At 47.8% G+C, this 24802-nt stretch overlaps 1 protein-coding gene across 2 annotated transcripts; it reads left to right on the forward strand.

Moving 5' to 3' along the window:
- The first annotated feature begins 817 nt into the window (after positions 1-817).
- Positions 818-15614, forward strand: Etv3 (ETS variant transcription factor 3). 2 transcript variants are annotated; one of them, XM_057793721.1, is made up of 5 exons: positions 818-885; positions 2430-2488; positions 3019-3256; positions 4380-4495; positions 10981-15614. In XM_057793721.1, exons 2-5 carry the CDS (start codon positions 2443-2445, stop codon positions 12117-12119), a joined length of 1539 nt encoding a protein of 512 aa, XP_057649704.1. In that variant the 5' UTR covers positions 818-885; positions 2430-2442; the 3' UTR covers positions 12120-15614. The 2 variants fall into 2 exon arrangements, with proteins under 2 accessions (XP_057649704.1, XP_057649705.1); XM_057793722.1 differs by having other exon boundaries at positions 824-885; positions 2433-2488.
- The last annotated feature ends 9188 nt before the right edge of the window (positions 15615-24802 follow it).

A 24802-nucleotide genomic window follows, 5' to 3' on the forward strand; every position in this document is an offset into this window, starting at 1 on the left:
AGAATTCTGTGTGTCTGAAGCCAGACTGGTCTACATAGCGTGTTCCAAGGCAGCCTGGGGTTATGTGGTAAGGTCCTGTCTCCAAATACACAAAAAGCAGATGTGGTGGTACAGCTCTAAACTCCCAGCACAACACAGGATAATCCCAAACCATGACCAGCCTGGGGAAGGCTAAGAGGCGTGTCCAATACTAAAAAGAAAAAGTCAACCCTTTTTCTTTTTAACAGCTAATGGCAATATTTCCATGTGCTGCATGGTTCACAGGTGGGAAACGTTGTACGTACTCCATACGCATTTGATGAAGACTGGTCTTCACTTCCGCCTATCATCTTCGCTTTCCTCACTTTTTATCCTCATACACTTAATTTTACTGATCCCAACTCTGCCTCTGGAGTGAAACTAGGGCTAGGAACCATTTGGAATTACAGAAACTCACAAAGTTTGTTTCGTATTAATTTGTAATTGCTTAATCAGGAACAAAAGGCAAGGGGGTGCGGTGTTTGAATGGCAAAGACGTACACTTTACAATACTTGGATGAGGCCGATTACGACTAAAATGGAGACATGCGAAGAAACGATCCTACCCCCTAGGCTGCGCAGGGAGGAAAGGCCAACGCAGAAGGGCTGCAGAAGTTTCTGGGCTCCCGTAAGTGCGGAAGCGCCCTCCTTCCGTGCGGGACTCCAGGCCCAGGGCCTCCCCACCACGGAGGGGCACCGGCCACCTTTTACCGGCGGAAGTGGAGTCGACTCGGGACATTGCCCCCTCCCACCCGGCTTAGAGTGGAAATGACGAAAGCAGCCGCGGAGTCACTTCCTGCTGGGTGGATGAGGAGGAGCTCGAGCTGCCGCGGAGAATCCCTAGTAGAGACGGACGGCGCCGGAGAGGTGAGGCCGGCGTCGGCGGTCGCGGCCCTAGCGGGCAGGACGGGAGGGACACGGGTGCGGGCGGCCGTCGGAGCCGCTGCTGACGGGCGGGAGCAGCGACTCCCGCCGCAGGCCGGGCGGGGGGCCGAGCACCCTCGGGAGTCACGAACACCTGCAGACGCGCCTGCGGACTCCGAGGGGCTTGATGGGCACGTCGGGGGCCGGAGGATCGAGAGGGCATCCGGCTCGGGCGTCGCCCAGCGCGAGCCCACGGGCGCCAGGCTGAAGGGTGTTCCCGAGCAGGGAAAAGGCCCTGCGATCCGACACGCAGTCTAGGAGTTAACCCAGGACAGCTTCCCGGAGCCTTGGGGAAATCGGTGTTTATTCTCTCCCATCATCACGGAAACGGGAGAGGAAGCTTCTGCCCAGCCCTGGTGCCTTGTTACTGTGTATATCCTGTGTGTGCCAGTGTCTGTCTGTTGCCTCCTTCCTTGAGCCTTGATCCCTAGTGTTCTTATGGACTGAAACTTACTGTTCTCCTTTATGTACATGTCGGGAAAGAAAATGCAGAACATCTAGAGGAATTCTAGGTTAGATGAAATTTCCAAGATTAGGGATTTGTCCCACCCCTCCCTGGGGCCTCTGAAGCACCTGCGTTTGCTCCAGACCTGCTCTTGATGGTGCTGAGGACCTGTCGTCCGCCCTGTAATGATGAGAATAAGCCTGTCCTCTCTTCCTCTGTCATTCTCCGCCAGGTTCACCCTTCCCTCCTCTTTGCTGAAGGACTGACACAACGCTGTCTGCTGCTAGGAACAGGAGATTTATTGAGGAACTATAAGTCTGCGTGGAATGAATTCAGATCCTAGCAATGAATTCCATCCACCACTGGCCAGGAGACCCCAAATACCTACTCTGTTCTTTTTATTTCCCTCTTAAATATATGCCTTTGCAATTTTTTTTCGTGAAATTTTAGGATAGTGCTATTTCTTGGATAGAGTGGCTGTACACACAGCACGTTTACTTTCTGTATCTCCGAATATTTTTTTAGGGCGAGCGCAATTTCTGATCGGATGATGTTGTTTTCCATTTCACATAATTCAGTAAATATTTGGAATCCGAAGTTCCTTCTTGAGTAGAGGATTTGGGTTTTTTTCACTCTTTAAATTGGTATATCTGGGTGAACTCAGGGTTGTGTACCTAAGCATAAGGGCTTGTTTAGTAATACAAAACAAACTGTTTGACTTGTTTTTGCTTCCTTTTGGACTTGTTTCACTGTTCCCTTTTTTATGTTGGAGGGCTGGTCAGAAGGAAGAAAGCAAATATTAAGGACAGTGTTTACACTTGTGGCTAAAGTCAGGTGAGAGATAATTATGGCTTTTGAAGCTGATGACCTGAGGACCGTTTGAGGATTAGTAGTTTAGAGGTGACATGTTTAAAAGACAAAGGGCTTTGAAAAACAGTAAAGACAAAAGGGGGGATGTGTGGGGGGGGGGAAGCTGTGCTAAAAAACCTTTGTTAGATAATACATAACATCTCAGAATAACTGTGAGACTTGTTTCTCTCAGCAGGAGGGCGAAAATGAAAGCAGGCTGTAGCGTCGTGGAAAAGCCAGAAGGAGGTGGAGGTGAGCAGAGGTCAATCATCTCTGATGGATCTGGAATGTCCCTTAGTGTTCTTGTTCCCATTTGGGTTTAGGTTGACAAATGCTAGAGGCCCTAACTGACAGCCGCATGACTGTGGATCTTGGTGGATAGTTGTAGGCTTGTTTCCTATGGCTCACACATCTTTATTGCAAGTTTTCGTGTCTCTTTTTCTGTTAGGGAAATAATTCCACACTGGGGATAAGGTGTTTTCTGCCATATGTTGCTAAAACATTAGTTTATCTTGCTTCTTTTGCTATATGGTGATCTATGGAAAAGTGATAGATTAGGATGCCTACGTACTGCTGCCTAATTTTTATTGGATTCAGTGATTGCTACAAGGATGGGTAATTTCTCCATCCTTCACTCTCCTCTTCATGGTTAGCCAGCTGACTGGAAGGGTGTGTTTGCAAAGTACTCTAGAAATAGCGAGCCGTGGAATGTGGAGGTGGGGATACTGGCATGTTTGTACCTAACTCCCAACTACTTTGATCTTGCCCTCTTTGCATTTAAGGGTATCAGTTTCCAGATTGGGCCTACAAAACAGAGTCGTCGCCAGGCTCCCGGCAGATCCAGCTGTGGCACTTCATCCTGGAACTGCTGCAGAAGGAAGAGTTCCGCCATGTCATCGCCTGGCAGCAGGGAGAGTATGGGGAGTTTGTTATCAAGGATCCAGATGAAGTGGCTCGCCTCTGGGGCCGCAGGAAGTGCAAGCCACAGATGAACTATGACAAGCTGAGCCGGGCCCTCAGGTGAGGGAAAGGATCCCCCAAATCTGTGATGTGAACTAAGCTGGAAGGAAAGTGTGCAGGCTTATGGATGTTGTCTGAAAGGTATCAAGTGATGAAAGACTGCACTTCGTAGTCAAAGTGTGAGTCAAAGAGGTGTTGAATCTGAGTGGCACAAGAGCTGAGAAGGTGTAGGAGGGGATTCCAGTGTGGCTGGCACTGGCTGGCAGCTGATCGTGATTTGAGTGGGTAAGAGCATGAGGTGAGACATGAACTAGGGCTCAGTTATGATCCAGGGGATTACTGTAGACTTCCCTGTTGGGAAATTCCTGTCATCTCTCTTTTCTGGGCTCTCCTGGAAGTGGGAAAGGTGCAGTGGGTGCAGGAGGAAGGCTTTGAACCCAGATACTCACATACCATACCTGCAGCCTCCATTCAGTCCAAAGGATGATCACCAGTTCTCTCATTCGCTCTTCTCTGTCAGTTTTTTAATTTTTATAGCTCTTTAGTCCTCAAGGGGCCAGCAGGTGGTTTATAACCTATGCGACTTAGTAGAAGCCAGGCCAGAGCTTCCCTGTCTTTCTTCATTCTCGGTAGCCCGGGTGTAAAGTCTGCGGTGTTGGTGGCGCCTCCCACGTCCTTTTTGTGCCACGGTGAAGGTGAAGTGGGCCAGGGTGGCTGCTGTTTCCTGTTCATGCCATTGTCTCCCTGGCTCCCATGAAACCCGTTTCCTTTCCTGTGTTTAGTCCTTGCACTTGGGCTCCTGAATAACTCCATGAGCTCTCCCAGAAGGCTTGTCTGACCCAACCTGGGCAAGACAAAAAGAAACTAGACAGTTCTTTAGAGTGAAGCAGGAAGGAAATGGACCATAGATTGAAACTATAGAGGAATGAGAAGGTGAGTGGTTAGAACTGAGGAAGGTGTTTGGGATATTAAAATAAGAATGCCTGTGTCTAGCTCTAGGCAAAGACTACAGCTCAGTTTAAAATGGATGAGAAAAGTGAGTTCTTAGGTCTCCAAGTCCCAAATCCAGGGCCAGGCTATAAAGGAATGGTGAAGGTTTTTGTAAGCAATGCTTAGAGCCAGAATTGATCTTAGTAGTCATCTAAGTGTAGCAAATGCCATACTATTGTTCTTGTTTTTGTAGATACTATTACAACAAGAGGATCCTTCATAAAACAAAAGGGAAAAGGTTTACTTACAAATTTAACTTCAGCAAGCTGGCGATGCCCAACTACCCTTTCATCAACATCCGCTCAAGTGGTAAGAGACAATAACCTGTTTTGGAGAGTGGATTTTGAATTTAAAAGAATTTTTAAAAACCCAAATCTGAGACCTGACCTGTGTAAGGAGATTTTAGAAACATTGATGTGACGTGATCCCTTAGATTACTTCAAGTCCTCCTTATTCGTCTAAAGGGGTAATGGGCTTTGCATTGCTCTAGCAGACTTGTTAGTTTGTTTGGCAACTTCTATGTGTATTATTTTCAGACTCCTGGATACTACTAAACTCCTTTTGGGGAACGAGTCCATAAGTTTATGTTGAATTTTAAATTTAAGACTCCGTTTTAACACCTTGCCCAGTGGCTCTTTCATAGCTGTGAACCTGTTTCTACAAACATTTCCGATTTTCTATGAAACTGCACGCTCTCCCTTATCAAGTGGATGTCATCAAAACCACAGCCCCTCAGTCGCGTTTGCAGTGAAACGCCAAGTCTCTGATCTGCACCAGCGTCGGCACTGCTCCTCAGTGCAAGACTCTGGACTTCCCTTCAGGTGCAGCCGGCTTCCCCTCTGTGCTGTCTGGTAGCATCCGTGGCAGCTCACAGCCTTTGGTGTGCTCCTTGGTGAAGATGCATCCACTTACAAAAGTGTTAGGTGTAGGTGTTTGAGTTAGAGTTAGGTTAGAGTTCTTCTTGTTTTGGGGATTTTTGTTTGTTTGGAGAGAGGGGTGTTAAAAGATAATAAATTATCCCCTGCTCATGAGTCAGTTTTGTTTTGTTTTGTTTTGTTTTGTTTTGTTTTGTTTTTTGATTCGAGACAGGTTTCACTATGTAGTCAGGCTGGTCTTGAACTTTACTCTTGTCAGCCTGGCCTAGGGCAGTCTTCCTGTCTCATCCAAGGGCCAGGATTACAGGTGTCAAGTACCATTTTGACCAGTTTCATCATTGTTCTTTATGACATTCTATGCCAAGAAAGGAGATCATGGTTTTGAATAAAAGTACTCAGAGGTTGGTAGAAACTTGAAAAATTCGAGGAGGGGTGTGGCTAAGAGAATATAATACTAAGATGATCTGTAGATATGTAATTACTGCACACAACAAGTCGGGGCAGTTTTAACTTGACTGCTATCATTGCAGTTCCACCTTCTCCAGTAACCACGCCTTCCTGTCCCTGGGGCATGCATTTGGGGGTGGGGGTTGGAATGCACCTCTAATTACAACCTGTTTTCTTTCCCTGTGCCTAAGGGAGCTGCATTAGGAAATCAAAGCTGCTCTAGCCCCTGGAATCTTGCTTCCTCTGTTTCTCACTCTTGCTTTTTTCCTGTGCGTCTATAGAGTGTAAGAAATATGTTGAGCTTCATACACTTGCACTCCTCCAAACCTGTCAGTCTTGTTCTTTGATCCATTTTTATCAATTGAAGGCTCAGAAGTTCAACCACTTAGATAACTTGAATAGAAGGTCCATCAACCCCTGAGAGTAATCGGGTTTTCCAAGGCCAGGGACTCTTCACTCTAGAAGTCCTGGTCTGCAAAATCTGTTACACCAAATACTTTTAAGCTAGCAGTGATCTTTAATAGGTTCAAGATGTTAATCAAAAGTCCTGGGATAGTCATAGCTCAGAACAGCACTTGTCTAGCATGTGTAAGGCCCTGGGTTCAACTCTCAACACAAAATCATCATCATATCATCATCACCATCCCAGGAAAAGCAAAACATTAAACCATCCTTCTAGTCTGTTGGCTCCTTGGTATAGATAACTCCGAAAAACCAGAGCCATTTGTTCACAGAGAACTTTTACCCACATAGACCAAATGTTTAAGATTAACATAATGTTGACAAAAGAAAGCAACACTATCGAGTGTCTACTTAGTAAAGGCGCTTCGGTTTGGTTTGGTTTAGTGACTTATCTATGCTTCTAACCTAGTAAATATATATATTGATACTTCTGTTTTACAACTGACAAAATCAAATATGAACACAGCAAAGTCAAATACAGAAGTAGGTTCAGTTCTTCCTTCAACTTTTAAAATCATGCTCTTGTTTTAAATATCGTGCATTCTTCCTCTTGGTTAGGATTCAACCATGTTTTAACAGATGTGTTAATCCCTAAAGAAAAGCAAAGGACTATTGGGAAGTTCTTTTCCTCAAGGAACTTAAGAGTTTACCTGAGGACCTAGCTCAGATCCATACAGGGTCTGTTTCTGCTGCTTCAGTCTCTGGGAGCCCCTATGAACCCTGCTTGGTTGATTCTGTGGGCCCTGTTGTCATGGTGTTCTCATGTTGTCCTCAACCCCTTTGGCCCCTACAATCCTTCCTCCCCCTGTTCTGCGGGATCCCCCTGGCTCTACCTAGTGACAAACCTAGAATCTCATCTCAGTTAAACTCTTAGTGTTGGGACCCTTTGCGTCCTACTGGCTTGCCACATCCAACCATGATAATGAGGTTTGTGCCCAGTATTGTTAGGCCATGTGAGGCCTGCTTTTTTATTTATTTATTTTTTTTAAGAGGACTTGACAAGGAGTTGATCTGGGGAAAAGGGGAGGTAGGAGGAACTGGTAGGAGTTGTAGGCAGGGAAAACTGAGGTTGGGATATAATGTATGAGAGAAAAAATAGAAGTTTAAAGGAAATTCTAGGTTTGTATGCTGGGATGTAATAAAAGCTCTAGAAAATACCCACTTAAACCCTGGAGGCCAGAGATTCTCTCTGTAGGTTGGTCAATGTATGTAACTATTCTGGTCTTTTATTTTTAAGTAGAAATATATGCCAAATATAAAAACATGTAAGTGTGAATATTGCTTTTTTCCCTCCATGTTTTTCCTAGTCACTGTTAATAGTTTAAGGTGAAGGTTGGCGTGCCTTCCTAGCACTTGGAAGATAGACAGTCAAAGAGTCTGGAGTTCAAGGACACCCTGGGCTGTGTATTGACTTCAAGGATAACCTGGGCTACTCTGACACCATGTCTCAGAACCCCAAAAGACACTTTAGGATAGAGTATTCAATAGTAGAATACTTCTTGAAACCAAGCATAGTGGTGCACACCTATATTTCCAGCATATAGAAGGCTAAGGCAACTGACATTAGCCACATAGTAAGTTTCTATCTCAAAAAAGTATATCTATATGGAGTATCTTTGTGTGTGTGTGTGTGTGTGTACCATATATAATATGGCCTACATATAAACCATCTTAATTTTTTTAATTTAAAAATTTTGTAATTTAGATTTTTTTTAATCATTAAAAATTAACCCAGGCAGGGCTGGAAAGATGGCTCAGCAGTTAAGAGCACTGACTGCTCTTCCAGAGGACCCAGGTTCAATTCCCAGCACCCACATGGCAGCTCACAACTGTCTGGAATTCCAGTTCCAAGGGGCCTGACACCCATGGCAAAACACCAATGCACGTACAATAAAAATAAATAAATTTTTAAAAAATAAACCAGGAATAGTGACTCACACTGATTACCCAAGCACTTTATACTCTTTTTTTATACTTTTGTGTGTGTGTGTGTGCGCGCGCGCGCGTGCGCACACATGCACATGCCTAAGAAACATTAGAAAGATAGAGAATTCCTGGTTAAAAATGGTTCACTCTCAGTAGGTGGGGAAGGGCAGGCTAAATCTGTCTCTCACATTGTTCCCCCTGATCACCCTGGGTTTAACACTTCTTTTGGAAGACGTGAGACCTATCAAAGAACTGAACTCATACAGAGCACTCACATGCCTCCCCTGACTCACTGTGGTTCACAGCATTGCCACATGTAATTCATCTCTATTTACAGATACTTTTTGCGTCTGGAGATTAACATGCTGGTACCATGGCTTTTCTCTCAGGACTAAGGATGTTCTTTTCTGTAACTGCAATGACACTACCACACCCAGAAAGTTTAGTGCTGCTCTAATAATATAATATGACCCCTATGTAAACAGTATTTAAGGCTTTTTAATTTAAATTTTTAATTTTAACTTTTTTAATCATTAAAATTAAGCAGGGCATAGTGGCCCTTGGAAGGCAGGTCTCCGTGAGTTTGAAGTCAGCCTGGGTTGCCTAGAAGCAAGTTCTAGGACAACCAAGACTTCATGAGATGCTGCCTCAAAAAGAGCAAACACAATTCTAACAACATATGACCTGCTGTGCACAGGTACTAGTCCAAAAGCCTCACAGATGTTAACTATTTCTCTAACATTAGGATTGATCTTATTACTTCCTACTTACAAAAACTGGGCCAGAAAGTAATTTTTTCAGAAACTCTTGGGTAGGGTTAGGGTTTGAAACTAAGCAAAGAACTTATTTGCATTGTCCTTCAAAGGGAGCACCAAGAGCTCTGCGTGTTACTTACACTAGTTAGCAGATTGCTACGAGACTGAGGTTTAGATTTTCGTTACATAATAGTATTGCTGTGCTCCGCTTTCAAGTAATCATATTGACACTTAACAGCAGGGTTTTTTGTTTGTTTGTTTGCTTGCTTGCTTGCTTGCTTGTTTTTTACATAGAACCTTAGATTTGACACCAACATATTATACATAAAGGGGAGGGAATCAGGAGCCACCTTCTATGCACTGCCCTAGTCTTCCCTTTCTTTGTCCTGTGGAAATAACTCCTTGCAGTGTGCAGTGTGCCTTAGTATATATAAAGGCCAAAGTGGAAGACTCCATTAAAAATAGAAACAAAGCTAGCCTGACTCAGGCAAGCGTTTCTGACTTGCATAGGAATAGGACTCCCCCCACACTAGCCTTACGTTATATTCTGCATTTCAGATTACAATTTTTCACTTTTGACTAATAACTTCTTTTAAATATTTTTATGTGTACATGTTTTGCTTATTTGTATGTATGTATGTGTGTGTACCACATGTGTCTAACATCTGTGAAGGTCAGAAGAGGGTTTTAGATCTCCTGGAAATGGAGTTGTGAGCTGCAGTGTGAGTGCTGGGAACCAAACTCAGGTGTTCTACAAGACTAGCAGGTGTTCTTAACCACTGAGCCATTTTTAGAGCCCTTAGTTAGATAAGGCTTAATAAGTCAAGAGTCAAAAGAATAAAATAATAGACTCTTAGTCGCTGTAAAAAACTAAAGAGATCCATTGCCCTGAACCTATCTTGGCTCTACTCGAATTATATGCGAGATCATGGGTCTGTTGTTCCTATTTATCACTTTTAATAACCAGTCTCAGTTGAGGGTCTTTAAAGCAAGGCCTGCAGAAGAGCTGTTTCTATTGGACACCTGGTGAATGCTGCCCTGGCAGGTGTCACAGCCATGGGCACCAGAAAGCCACAGCCTGCCACATGATGGCCCGCTCCAAAGTTCAGTCACTGTATTTTGTGCCCTGTTTTCTCTCCTGGACCACCAAACTTTGACTATCCAGTCCCCTTATTTCTAAGCCCTTTTTCTCTTTCTTTCGTGTATAAAGAACTCTTTAGACATCATCATGTTAACAGCCAGTGAAGCCTCCCAGAAACCTTTCGAGCACCTGAGGCTTCGGGTGGCAGCTTTCTTAGGCCTTATTTGGGGCTTTTTGGGGAAGTTGAGAATTTATGACCTTCTCAAGTTAAATGTGATAAAATGATAGTTTCTTCTTAGAGTTCGAAATTTAACAGTTGGACTTGGTTTTTTGAGGCAACCTAGCCTCAAGTCACAGTAATTTTCCTGACTTAGCCTCCCCAGTTCTGGGATTATAAACATGGGTCATCACACCTGCTAGTAGTCAGACTTGAGAGGGAATAGTAGGTCCAGCCTCCTCCTCAGTACTTGAGGACAACGGAAGTAGATACCATTATATAGGATTCATTGAACTATAGGTACAGAAAGACTGGAATCTCTGAGATATAATGGTTGTCTATCAAAAATGATAAAGATAGACCATAAGAACTTACCTTAATAAAAATTGCCTTTTCATAGCAGTCTATTTCACTAAAGTACCTTGTCCCTGCCCGGTCATGTGAGGTGGAGTCTGAATTTTCAGAACAACCACATGCATGTGTTTTGTTTGGCTATGTAGCTGCTGGGTTTGCTTTCTTTATAAATACAGCCAAAATTATGATGGTGAGAAAAACCTTCCCGGTGAAGCTGAAAATTGAAATGGGGTATATACACACAATCGAGTTGCAAGGAAGAGGTCCGTGTACCCATTCATTTTTCAACTAACGTCTAGTGGACACCTGCTAACTCTTACTCCCTGAAATGTCGGGATATAGTTTTAAGTCAGATATTGAATGATATTGCAGGTAGGAAGGAAGACCACCTGGACAGTAAGGTAAGAGGCCAAGGGATCATGGAAGCTAGGCTGAATGGAGAAAGCTGAGCAATGTAGGATGCCTTTAAAGCTCAGGCCTCTTCCCTCCTCCTCACGAGTGCTGGGATTGCAAGCCTGTACCACTATACCCAGCCTGAGCAATAGTTTTGAAAAAGACTCAGACTAGATAAGTGTGTTTCCTGTTGTCACTTAACATTGTGTACTTAGCTAGTGTAGGTAAACGATGATATGATAGTGAATGACCAGGTGGCTAACAGACATTTTCTTCCATCACAGGTGTGGTTCCTCAGAGTGCACCACCAGTGCCAACAGCCTCTTCCCGCTTCCATTTCCCACCCCTAGACACACATTCTCCTAGTGATGTGCAGCCAGGGCGGTTCTCTGCTAGCTCCTTGAGTGCTTCTGGGCCTGAGACGGGTGGTACCACTGACAGAAAGGCGGAGCCTTTGGACCTAGAAGATGGCTCAGCCTCTGACTGGCACCGGGCCATGGATTTTATTCCCTCTCGAAATGCTCTTAGTGGAGGAGGGATTGGCCACCAGAAACGTAAGCCTGACATAGTGCTTCCTCTCTTCACTCGGCCAGCAGTGTACCCTGACCCCCACAGTCCCTTCGCTCTCTCTCCAGTTCCTGGCCGTGGAGGTGTCCTAAATGTCCCCATTTCACCAGCCCTGTCCCTGACGCCCACCATGTTCTCCTATAGTCCCTCACCAGGCCTGAGCCCCTTCACCAGCACCAGTTGCTTCTCTTTCAACCCAGAGGAAATGAAACACTACCTTCATTCTCAAGCCTGTTCTGTGTTCAACTACCATCTGAGTCCTCGGACTTTTCCCCGCTACCCAGGGCTCATGGTCCCACCGCTGCAGTGCCAAATACATCCTGAGGAGTCGTCCCAGTTCTCTATCAAGCTGCAGCCCCCACCAGCTGGACGGAAGAACCGAGAGAGGGTAGAAAATAATGAGGAGTCCACACACGGCTCTGCCCCAACCAGTGCGCCTTGTCCCTCTCGAATCAAAGTAGAGCCCACCTCTGAGAAGGATCCCGAGAGCCTCAGGCAGTCGACCCAAGGAAAGAAAGAACACTCCCAAGAAGTGGACACTGTGCGGACCAGAACCACTGAAGAGGGGAAAGGCACAGCGTTCGCCCACCCCTCACCCACCTGGCCCTCTGTACCCGTTGGCATCCCCAGTGATGAAACCCTAGAGGGGACTGAAGACAATGAGGACAGGTCTGGCAAGGAGCCCAGTGCTCCTGAGAAGAAAGACGATGCACTGATGCCCCCCAAGCTCCGGCTGAAGAGGCGGTGGAATGACGACCCTGAAGCCCGGGAGCTCAGTAAGACGGGCAAGTTCCTCTGGAATGGGGCAGGACCCCAGGGCCTGGCTGCAGCAGCCACTGCAGCTGCTGATGCTTAAAACCACAGTGGAAGGGAAGCTATTCATATTACAATCAGATACACGTATTTATGTAGCAAGATTCTGGGGTGGGAGGCGGGGTTAAGCTGGTTTGATAATTCTGGGGCATGGACTTGTACTTTTCTGTTGGGGATGACTGTCGTGTTGTACATTGAGTGGGGTATACACACACTCTTTTTTCTTGGTGAGTAGGATGTAGGGAGGGTATTGAACTGTGGGGGAAGGAGCTTGTTTCCTGTTTAAGACTCATTTTCTGCCTGACAAGCTCCATAAGAGCCCACTTTATAGTCCCGTTACAGTTCAGGACTCAGAGTTTTTTCTGTTGTATTTATACATAGAGAAAGCCAATAATGGTATATTTTGCTTTGAGAGAGAGAAATAAAGGAAAAGGCTGGGATGCTGGGTCGTAAGGAACAGATAACAGCATGTTAACTAAGATATTTATTTCAGGAGAGAGAAAATGTAATTTCAGTCTTCCAGAAGTGGGGACATTTAGATGTCCTTCCCTCCTTTCTCCTCTCCCCGTTTCCCTCACTGGAGTACATGTGCGCGCGTGCGCTCGCTCGCGCTCTCTCTCTCCCCCCCTCCTCTCTCTTTCTCTTTCTCCCCCCCTTCTCTCTCTCTCTCTCTCTCTCTCTCTCTCTCTCTCTCACTCACACACACACACACACACACACACACACACACACTCACACATTTGGCTTTTTTTCCCCTTCTTAGAAAATGTTTTCAAGACTTGAGTGTACTGCAGTTACGGTGGGCAGGGAGAGCACAGGAGCACCTGGCCCCTCAGCTTCAGAGCTGAGGTGGGGAGGAAGCCCTGCTGCAAGCTCCTTGACTGTCACCTACTTCACCTGTTAAAAAGCCATGCGGAGTTGTAAACTCTTGATCAGGGAAGAAAGAAGAGGGCAGGAGGAGGTAACCCAATGCCTTTAAAAACAGAACAGATGACAGAACCAGTCTTCATTTTTCTTTTTACATGATTTGTTTGGGAAACCATGCCAAGTATAACTGAACAAGTTTTATGAGGAGCAGGATAGTGCCGCTGAAGATGCTTTTCTGTTGTGTCCGGTTGTCTTACTGTTTCTTAAGTGAAGCCTTAACTATGAACATGCATTAAGATGATACGGGTCTGTCAGCATAAACCTGTAAAGGGCATGAACACTGTTGAGATAACCCAGGAATGTTGAGGCAATGTCGAATTCCTAGCTGATAGCTATTCCCTCTGATGTTACCAGGCTGGGTGCAAAGGGCAGGATTGTAGGAATGACTAAGTGCAGAGCAGCTGGGAACAAGTGCAGTTGAAACTGAAGGAAGAGGTAGGAAGGTGGTAACCAGGGGCCTGTTACCACAACTTACCAGATGCCACAAGACCCTGTGGTGGTGTTGCCATCCTTGTGATCCCCATTGCCCAGACTGTTCTGCTCGGTTGACTATTCACAAAATGCAGGTCACAGACGGGAGCCATTTCTGTGTGGGAAATTCCCTTACAAAATTTCAAAGAAATGGGAAGATACTGATCTTCTGTGAAATGAAATGCTAGCAGAGGGGCAGAGAGAAAGCAGCAGCAGCCAACGTCCTCTGTGTACTCTGGTGCCTACAGTGGCCCGGGGCAGCGGGAAAAAGTCATTCCGTATCTGCTGAGGCAGGGGATGGCATTGAGGCATCCGTGATTGCTGATTCCACCACCTTAACCTGGTTGAAAACTCTCTATACCAGGTAATACTTGAGTGTTATCTTTTGATGGTGGGGTGTTTGGTTTTTCTTTAACTGAAACGCATGCACAAAAGGAGCTCAGGAGACAGCAGCTGACTCAGGATGACTTGAGCCCATCATTGCTCTTCCTTGTCGCTTGGTCCAGATTCCATACATGAGCAACTGTCTTTCCCCTGGAAAGGGACTGAGAGGTCTCTGGTGACCCAGGCTTTCTTTGGTTGGGCCACAAAGGACTCGCCGCTCTTGCTGTCCTTGTGGCTGTGTTTGATCTGCTTCCTTCTCTCACCCTGACTTACCTCTGAATCTAAAGCAAGCCCAGCGACTAAAGGAAGGCTCTCTGCTTGGTGTTGCCCATCATATCAGGGAGGCCAGGTGGCCGCCAGTGTCTGCTAGAAGGGCTTGCCAGCGAGTGTCCGAGTGAACTCAGGAACAGAAACGTGGGGCCTTCAAAATGAGAGGAGGAAAATCCATGATGCACACCTGTGATCCCCTAAAACCCAAGTGCCAGAATTAATCCCTAGATGCTGCTTCCATTTGAATAAATTCACTGCTTTTACATTTGAAAAAAACATTCAGAAATGTTGAACTCAATGAAAAATGCTTTTGGACTTTTACTAAACTATGCTGTTTTCTTTGATTGCCGTTCCACCTGTAATTTGTTGGTTGATTGGCACTGCAAACAGTTGGAGTTTGGATTTGGATCTGGGGAAGGGTCTGTCTAAATAGCAGAAGAACTTGGGCTTGCTCTGGAAGTGGAGCGATCATTGATATACTTACTGGAGCAAAGGAATGAGAATTTGTTCTCTCCCCAGCCCCCTCCTGGCACTTCCTGCCTCCAGCCTGGTGTGAAAGAAGGTGTCGCCTTCTTTGAGCACATCCTTGTCCAACAACAGAGAGAAAGGGGTTAGAAGCTGGATATACTTCCTCTCCCTCATTTTTTTTCCTTCTAAATTTTGTTGTGCCAAATGTGTAAAACTTTGTAGGTATAAATCTATTGAAATTTCACTAATCAAGAGCTTGTTCATTTAAACAGTTTGCTTTTTTAGCCATAGAAAAAGAGTAGCAAATTCTCAGGGGCATCGGCATTGCTGAGCTCGCCTCTTTTTGAAGTAAAATAGAGACAGGTATAGTCCGTCTCCCCTAGGTGTCGGGCTGTTCTGCGTTAAACCCAGCTCAGTAATACAGGGAACCCTAGTGACCCATAAGCCAGGGAACTTCCAGAGGCATTAAAAAAAAAAAAAAGAAAAAAAAAGAAAGAAAAAAGTTATATTCCACTGCCAAGTGGGTAGTCATTTAGCTGTTTGTCCCTTGTTTTTTATTTATTCTATAATTATGTTTGTGCTTTTTCTTGTGTAAACTGTAGTGAGGCATATGTTTTTATGTGGCTTTAGAGATACTTCAATCTTCAAAGAACTGTTCCAATTAGTTCCTTCTTGGAAAAAGTTATGTGTTAATTTGTTTCAACATATTTAGACATTCTTTGAATTATAAACTTGTGATGCAGGGATTTGTGAATGAGACATTCACATGTGAAGATGACTTCACCAGACATCTGTGTAAGCAGAATAAGATGTGTATATGTACATAAATTCTAAGGAACCTGAACACCATTGTGCAGTGCCTTTTAGATGTTCTGCTTTCTAAAGTCTTCAAATTTTTGCATATATATTATATATATGATGTAATGTTATAGAAATATATGTATAATATACATATTTTTTCCAGGGGTATCTGATAGCTCTGTATTTTGTTATGGAAGTCGAAAGAAAAAAAAGTATTTTACCTCAAAAATTAAAGTTAAATTTAAAAACAAAGAATACTTAGATGTTTTCTGAGTATTGATTTTATTGTTCCTTGCACACTGTGCCAAAGTCTGCAGGCTTCCTACTAGCGCACCGCACTCTGCAGTTCCTGCAGGGGCAGAAGAGTGAGGGTGGGCTTATCCACGCTGCTGAAGCCTGTGTTTCCACAGGGAGTGAATAAAAGGCGCTAAAGCAAGGAGGGTGGGTTGGGAGAAAATCCTGCATGCTGATTGTAGTTGTAGTGAGAATTCTTTAGCCACATGGTCGGTCACCTGTGGGAAAATGTCAACCAGACGGATCCATAGATTGCCAGAGAAGTAGTAGAGGGGTAGAGGGTGGCTGCTGATGGCCCACAGTCTCTCTCTCTCTCTCTCTCTCTCTCTCTCTCTCTTGTTTTCCAAGATAGGGTTTCTCTGTAGCTTTGAGCCTGTCCTGTAGGCTCTCTGTAGATCAGACTAGCTTCGAACTCACAGAGATCCACCTGCTTCTGCCTCCCTACTACTGGAATTAAAGGTGTGTGCCACCACTGCCTAGCCGGCCTACAGTTTCTTGTAGACTGATGAAATGATCTTGGCAGTCGGAAAGTTTGAGTATAAATAACAAACCATTGAATTAAAGTCACTCCAAAATGATGGGCATGATAGTATGTGAATTATAAAATAAACATCGGTTTGTGATTATGTTTTCTTAGGATTTTTTTGTTTGGTCTTTTTTTGTTTGTTTGTTTTGTTTTTCAAGACAGGGTTTCTCTGTAACTTTGGAGCCTGTCCTGGAACTTGCTCTTGTAGACCAGGCTGGTCTCGAACTCACAGAGATCCGCCTGCCTCTGCCTCCCGAGTGCTGGGATTAACGGTGTGCGCCACCACTGCCCAGCTACGGTTTTTGGTTTTCTTTTTTTTTAAGTGCATGCCAAGCCAGTATAATTCCCAGCAGAAGACAAGAATTGGGAAGGGGAATTTTGATTTCTGAATGCTATATAACCTTTCAAGGAAAATGACAGGCAACCTCATTTTGCCCATGGGGACAGAGAGAAACCAAGTGTTAAGTCTGGAAAGTGACGTTGAGTGGCAGGCAGGTGCGAGCGAGAAGACAAACACAAGGATGCTGGCGCCTTGGTGTGTTAGGAGTGAGGAGCCCTGGCCTGGGGAGCTACCCTGCCCATGCAGCATGCTCAACAAGACAGCCAGTCTAGGTGGGAGCGGAAGGTGACAGACGGGCAGGTCAGGAGGCTGCTCCCTCACTGCTGACAAGCTGCACAGAGATCCGAATCCGAGGCAGCAGGCTCAGTCAGCCCACGCTTACCGTTGGGATGGGATGGCAAGTCCTGGAATTCTGAATGAAGAGGTGGGAGTGAGCGTGACCCTCATGGCTGGTCAGCCAGGAGAAAGCCTTCTGTGGAGCCTGTAATAGTCTTAGGGTAGTTTGGAAGATCTTAACTTGGTCCCTGCCCGCAGACACAGGCCAAATGCTTAGGTGTCAGAGCCAGTGGAGCACTTAGCACGTGCTAATCTTTCTGTAGGGACTTCTATGTAGGGACTGCTTAGTCCCCACAACAGCTTTGTCCCTACAAAGAAGCTCCTGGGTGCTAGCTGCTCTGCACAGGCCCACCCTTCCTGAGCACCTTCTTGCCCTGCCTCTGGCCAGGTATTCACAGGCAGGTAAGGAGCACATATGTATCTGTCATAGCCCATGTTTACCTCTCAGCCTGCCTGGCTGGCTGACTTCTCTGTGAACAGTTAACAAACTAAGGTCCAACACAAGGTTAATAATTCATCTGTATTCCTGTCTCCAGCACCCAGCACCGGGACCTAAGGATGCTTGACAAAATGCTGATGAACTGACATTTTCACTGTTGGGATAGAAACCACAGATGTGCATAGGACTCAAAAATATGCAAAGGGATGAGGCAGAGAGGGTGCAGGTATGGCTGTGTTCTAACTTCCAGGCCTTCGAGTAAAGCCATATGAAAGTTCAGCCTTGTGGCTTTCCGCTCTAGCATAGCCGCCTGCTACCTCCAGGTTTGCCTGTTTTCGGACTCCCCCTGCACCTCCACCTGTTCCCACCTTGCATGGAACACGGTTGCTGGACCGATGCCCTTCCCCTTCCTCTCCTGCCTCCGTTCATGGTCAGTATCAGATTTATTTTTGTCACCTTCCAAATTATATTTTGAGATAGGGTCTCACCGAACCCTTTGACTAGACCGTTGGCCAGCAATTCCTGTCTACACCTCCCTGGTACTGGATTGCAGGCACTTTTATATGAGTCTGGGGATCCAAACTCAGGTCCTCATGGCTGCATAGCATCAGTTTGCTGATTAAGCCAATTTCCCATCCCTGGATTTTCATTTATTCAGATAAAAATGTAAGCAAGAAAAAAAAAAAAAAAAAAAAAAACAGGAACTGAACTTGCTCCGGCCTCAGCACCTGCAGGTCTGCACTGCCCATTTGCTTTGTCTTCCTGTATGGTTTCTGGTTCACATCCATGTGCCCTCTCTGCCTCCATGTGCCTGGGCCGTCTTCATGTATCTGCCTTTTGTCCTGCAGAGAAAAGTGGCACGAGCAGGAGACCCTCCAACCCTGTGTTCTGGCTTCCCTCCCCTGCTAGGAGCAGGAACTCTCCTGCTCAAGCTCTGTGAGCCTCCTTCTCCGTTTGGAGTGGTGCTGTGATGGTAAGGGATGCACAAGCACTCAGGGTTCAAACTTCTGTGGAACTTTGTGCTGTGGGCTTGACACTGCTCGAGAGGAGGTGGATGGTACCAGCTTTTCTACAGACAGAAATGTGCACATACACTGTGAAGCACACACGCACGCACACACACACACACACACACACACACACAATGAATAGCACATTCACAGCGATGGCAGGAAGCCCTGCCAAGGCATCTTGGCTCCAGAACTCATACTATCACACTTTGCCCACTGCAGACACTTCCTCCCTCCCATCAGCCAAGAATCAGACAATCAGAATGCGCTGGGCAAGCTAGCCTTGAATTTCTTCAGATGTCAGGCCAGGTGTTCCAGGCTGGCGTTGAAGCCTTAGCAAGAATGCTGCTGGAATGACCAGCACCTGCGGAGGTTTCCCTCCCGTAGGCTCCAGAGCCTGGGAGTCTTTGGAGGATGAAGAAAAGGCACACATCAAAGCACTCCCAGAATGTGGAAGAGCAGGCGATCTTACACCTCCACCTGCCCCAGGGGAACATTGAGGGTCCCATGTTGAAAGGAGGCAGAAGTCCCACCCCAGCTCTCTCATCCAGGCTCCAGGGATTAGGTCAGCAGACAATGGGGTGCACACCAGAAACCCAGGGGATGCCATCCAAGTCACGGAGGAAGGTCTAGGACAAACATCAGCTGGTCCCCATCTCAGTCCTGTCAGTTCACTAAGCCTCCTCCACCTCCAGCCACCAAGACTGGGCCAGTGCCTGTCCAAGCCTCACAACCTGAGAGACAGGAACTCACTGGCCTCTCCCAAGAGGCCAATCTGGAATCCTTGACTGCAGAAGGGTGCTATTGTTATCCCACTGTGTCAGTGAAGAAGACAAAGGCAGGGAGCTTAGGGGAAGCAGTGATTTCCCAGCCAGGCATTGCCTTGCTCTACTCACATGTGCCTGGGAAGGGTTGGGCTATTGCACTCTTTAAATAGACCTCAGGTTTCCCTACAGAAAATCTGTTTGCACTTCCCTGGACTGACCTTGGGACCAAAGAGTGTCAGCTAGCCACCAAGCCAACTTCTCGCCCCGGGTATGGGGTATGCTGATGGGGCAGGGGAGTCCTCAGACAGCCAACAGAATGCACTGACCAGGTAACAATGGTCACTCATTTTTTTTCAACCAGCCCAGGTACTTCCAATGTAGCAGAAGAAGCAGACAGGTAAACATGGAAGGGCAGAGCTCTGGCTCCTGTTCCAGGCTTACCTAGTTCATAGCTCCACAGCCTTTTTTTACATCCCTGCACGCACATACACACACACACACGCACACACACACACACACACACACACACACACACACACCTTGGAAGCTACAACTCTTCAAGCTGCCAGATACTTTTCAGTGCTTAGAAAGGAAGATCTCTGCTGTTCCCACAGTCAGGGGAAGTTCCCATGCCCTCATCCCATGTCAGAAACCTCAAGTCCCTACCTACACACAGGAGGCCCCCAGAAGAATGAGCCAGCCTCCTCCCAGCTCCCTGCCTACCCTCAGTCCAGTTCAGCCAGCACCAGCACGTGAGCAGGGCTTTGTGTGGACGCTGTGCTCCAAGGACAGAGGGAAATAGTCTGTATGGCCGAACTAGTTGTCACTACCCAGGCAGCCTAGGCTATAGCTCCTGGTGTAACCAGGTGAGAAGCCATGGTAAAAATGTCTGGACAGGGTGGCAGCTGACCAGGTTGGCAGCAGGGGTGAACCAAAGAGCAAAGGCTGGGGTGGGCCGTGGACTGCTAGATGACTTTCCAAGATGGAGGCAGGCTGAGAGCAGGAGCACCTGAGTGCCTGCCTGTGGTATTGATCGGCTGGATTACTCAATTTCTCTGGTATTGATTGGGTAATTGCTTTTTCTCGCTTCTCATTTGGGCTCCACATTCTTCGGCTCACCATTCCCCCTCTCTTGTTTCTTTCTTGTCAGCCTTTCACGGGGCTCCTTACCACAGAATTTGGCCACTTTGAGTCAGTATTAGGGCAGAAATGGGGAACAAGGTGGACAGAGGGAAGGACAGGCCATGCTCCGAGTCTCTGAATCCTCCTTTAAGAAGTCCTCCCTGGCTCTAGTCAGTGGAGATGCCTAATGAAGGCACACCTCAGGTTCTCGGGGGTCCCAGAAAAACTCCGGAGGCCTAGAGCCCCCCTCTTGCTACCCCACCATGCTGCTCCCGTCACTGCCAGCCCTGGGGTACCCCAGTTCTGGCCACCACAGGCCCTGGACACCCTAGCTCTAAACCTCTGTATTGCCTTCACCCCTCCTACTGTTCTTTCAGGGCATCTTCAGTCACAAGTGAGACTGTATGTCCTTCCCACTTCCCCCACCCTTCCGTGCCTCCCCACACAGACTCCAGAAGTCCAGTCTCCTGGACCCTGAGTCCCCAGCACTCTACTTCTAGGGAAGAAACTAGGATCCCTAGTCTGAGGAAAGAGACACCGTTCCCTAGGGAGCTCTTGAGAGTGACAGCCCTGCCCTCCCTAGGCTGCGCCCTCTCCTGCCCACTCTGAGGGAAGAGCCGGGAGCCTTCTTTAAGAACTCTACACAAAGGGCTAAAGACAAGGCCCGAAAGGAGTGGCGCCCTGCAAGAGCCAGTTCAAAGCCCTGACGGCAAGGACCAAGGAGAACCTGACACACATGGGAGAAGGCCGGAGGGGCCAGGGGAACCATGTCCCACCAGTTAGTCCACATTCCGGGTTCTGGCACCCAAGCATTCATGCCCCAATACAAGGCACAGCATCCAGGAGCACACGGCAGGGCCACAAGAACAGCTGCCACTCTGTGCTCTTAAAAGTGTCAGCAGCGGGCCAGGGGACCAAGACTCTGACCCTAGGCCTGCTCAGGGCTCTGCCCGAGAACTGAGGTTCTGCTGAGGCCTCGGGTTCCAGCACACACACTGCAGTAGAGACAGCAGAGGCTGGACGCTCCTGTCTGAGCCTTCCAAAGACTTCTGCAATTTCCCCGTACTGTTCCCCGTGAGGCCAGGATGAGCACAGTCCTAGAGAAGCCAGGAGTGGGGAGGAGCAGAGAGACAAGGTGAGAGAACTAAGGCCTCCTTCTTGCTCCCACCCCAGACAGCATCCAAAGTGTTGGGACAGCAGGGCCCAGGGGTGCAAGCCTACAGTCTCAGCTCTCAAGAGGCAAGGAGTGGGAGGAACACAAATTCCTGGTCCTACATGCTGAGATCTGGTCAAAGTGCCGGAGAGCAAGACACAGCACTGGCCCTGCCCTGGGCCCCCAGAGGTCCACGGGGGGCATGGTGCAACCGCCCAGACCCTCCTAGTTCAAGGAAGCCTCCTGGAGATCAGGAACCTGCAGTGCCTCCTCAGAGCCTCACCTTTCCGTTCCCCTGCCCTCACTCAGGACCTCCAGGCCCTGACCTGTCTCCTTTGACAAAGGAAACCAACAGCCAGGCAGGGTTGGGGAAAGCCAGGCAGCAGAAAGTGGACTGACAGCCCCCCACCCCAACACACACACCTGGCTAGGAGCACAGTGTCAGGTGAGATGCGCAGGCGGGGGAAGTGGGAGCCCTAACCAGGCCCTGGACCGGCTGCCACCTCACTAGTAGGCAAGCTTCCTCACACTCTGACATTTTCTCCCACAAGACCCAGCTCAGTTTTCTCTACAGTGTTCCAGGGTGCTTCCTCCCTCTGCCCGAGGGAAGCTCCTCCCACTGCTCTGGAGGCCTTTCAGTTCTTCCGAACACCTTGGCCTTTCCCCTTCCCTCTTCTCTTCCCCTTCCCTCTTCTCAGCCTCTCTCCTGTGCTTCCTTCTCTGGCACATACACTTCCATTCACTTCAGCTTCCTTGAGTCCAGGCCTGAAAGTAGCAAGATTTTTCTGAGACTGATTTCTGAAAATCCTGCACCGGGGAAGCTCTTAGTCCTGGCAAAATAAAATGGTTGTGTATTCTTCAGGCTGCTGCTTGACTGACCTGACTGGGGCAGGGTTTTCCTGTGAGCGCTGAAATACCAATAGCATTTCCCTAGTGTCCAAGACACAAAGACAGGCCAACCACAAACATGTGGCTACACAAACACCCACAGTCGGAGACAAAGCACGCTGCAGACAGCCACCGAAACCCAGACCTCTGTGGAGCTCACACACCCACATGTAACAGGCATTAGTGGACAGATAGGTACATGGATGCTGAAAACAAAAACTGGCACAGACACTCCCACACACAAACAGCCCCAGGCAGAGAGGAACGCATCCTCGTTTCAGCACAGATACACAGACCTACTGAGATAGACAGCTGAATTCAAACACCCACACTGGAACTAGCCCTCCTCCTACAGACTCAAGAAGACAAAGAGGACTCCACCTGTGCCCAGGGGGAGCCAGTCCACACACTCCAGGCCTGTCCCTGTTCCCCCAACAGCCCTGCAGGGCCTGACCACAGCAGCCTCTGAGGCAGCAGCGAGAGACCACCTCTCTCAGCAGCTGTGAAATAGGGTTATTACTAGGAGTCTGTTGCCTCGATTGGAATCGATCCTACCTGTCACCTCCTATAGCTGCTAATGCGACTCGAAGGGTCTCCAGTGACTGGGACACCTCAGGCCTGCAGCACCAGCTTCCCTCACCCCCTTGCCCACCTTTCTGGCCTCCCAGCCCCAGCCTCTCCTCTCTTCTGCACCTTCTTTCCTTGGTCGTCTCTGGCCACCTAGGGACTGCATTCTTCTTCAAGAACCAATCTTCCTCTCTGAATCCAGTGAGGCCTCAACCTTCCAGCCGTTCTTGTCTCCTGTCATGGATACAGGACAGAATACAGGACAGGAGGCGGTGAGCTGGTCCCCTCTTTCTCCAATGGCTAGGCCAAGGTGTGCTTGTGTGGTTTTTGTGATGACTAGGCTGGCCTGATAAAGCCCCCAGGAGCCCCAATGGGTCCTCAGAACTTCCCTGGACCACACTGGGGGAGGGGTCTTACCTCCTTCCTGCTCAGAGAAGGAAAGTGTGGCCTGAATCCCTGTTCCCAAGCCCTGGAGAAGCCTTGCCTAAGGCCTGGGCCCATGTAGGACTTACCTCCATGGAGTGATTTTACCAAGCCCACAGAAAGCAAACATGCAGAAGTGCTGGAACCATGTACAGGTGGGATGAATGGCCCTTACAGTGCACCTGTATTGCCTGAGTTTGGACCCCAAGCTTTGGGGTCCAGCATGGCTGGAGGGAAGTGCCTCTCCCATCCACTTTATCTCCCTGTGCCCGGGTGGGCTCTGGGAGACACCATCCAGCCTCAAACAGGAAGGACTGTGTCTTACCCCCACAGAGGGCAGGCTTCTCTACCACCGCTGCAATCAGCACAGGCCTTTGTTGTACCACCAGGCCAGAGCAGCCGAGAAGACTGGAAAGTGGACCTGAAGAGCTATGGACTTTGGTTGATGTATTGTTTATTTTGGGGAGGGTTGTTTTGTTTTTTCAGACAGGTTCTCACGTAGCCTAGCTTGACCTCAAACTCAATATGTAGACCTGACTGGCCTTGAACTTCTGATCCACTTACCTCCCTGTCTCAAGACTGTGATAATGAGTGTGGGCCACCAGATGTAGCTTGCTTTGTTTGGAGGTTTTGTAGTAGAGGTAAATCCTCTACTATGGCTCCTCCCCAGCCATATTTTTACTTTTTTATTTTGAGGCAGAATCTTGATAAATGGTACAGGCTTTCCTTGAACTTGAAATCTTCCTCGCTCGGCACAAATCACCACACTCAGCATAAATTAAAACACGTCAAAACCCGGACTAAGCTGATGTGATAGTACACACTTGAAATCTCACTGCTCCCTGGATGTGAAGCCAGGAGGGTTGCCATGAATTCAAAGCCAGCAGGGTGATCCTTAGCTAGAGTGAGGTCCTATCTCAAGAACTTAAAAATAAAAATAAAAAAATAAAAAAAGAATTAATTTGTGTATCAAGGCTATGAGGAGTTGGGTGCTGAGTGTGGGCTATAATAGGAGCATGGGTGGTTCCTGGGTCCTATTCAGTGATCAGGGCCTATGGCCCCAGGGCTCCACCCACTTCTATCTTGTGGAAGAGACAGCTATCCGGTTGAGAAGCCGCCCTTCGAGCCCAGGTCCTGACTGCTAGCCCTGTTCCTGGGCGAGCCTGCGTGCAGTAACATGGGCCAGGAAGGCGGGGAAGCTGGAAGTGGGCAACAAGGAGGTCTGCCTTCTCCAGTGCCCTGGATGGCAAGAGGAAGCATGCCAGGGTAGTGAAGTGACCGAGCAAGACAGAAGAGGTGGAAACTACATAGAAGCAGGCAGTGCCTCCGGCCCACTCCCTGGTCTTAGCCTGGATCCCATAACGGACCTTGCCCCAGGGGTTTAGCAGCTGTGGTCCATAGAGGAGTCTCCTGCGACCAGGACAGCCCTCTCCCCTCGCCCATCATTGGGCTCTGCCTCCCTTCTGTGTGACTCTGGCCTATGAGCCCCCAACCCAGGACCCCCTCCCTCCCTGAAGCCCAAGGTCATGTCTGTTATCAA

This window comes from Chionomys nivalis, chromosome 18 (assembly GCF_950005125.1).
Source record: "Chionomys nivalis chromosome 18, mChiNiv1.1, whole genome shotgun sequence".
In the NCBI taxonomy this organism is placed as follows: domain Eukaryota; kingdom Metazoa; phylum Chordata; class Mammalia; order Rodentia; family Cricetidae; genus Chionomys; species Chionomys nivalis.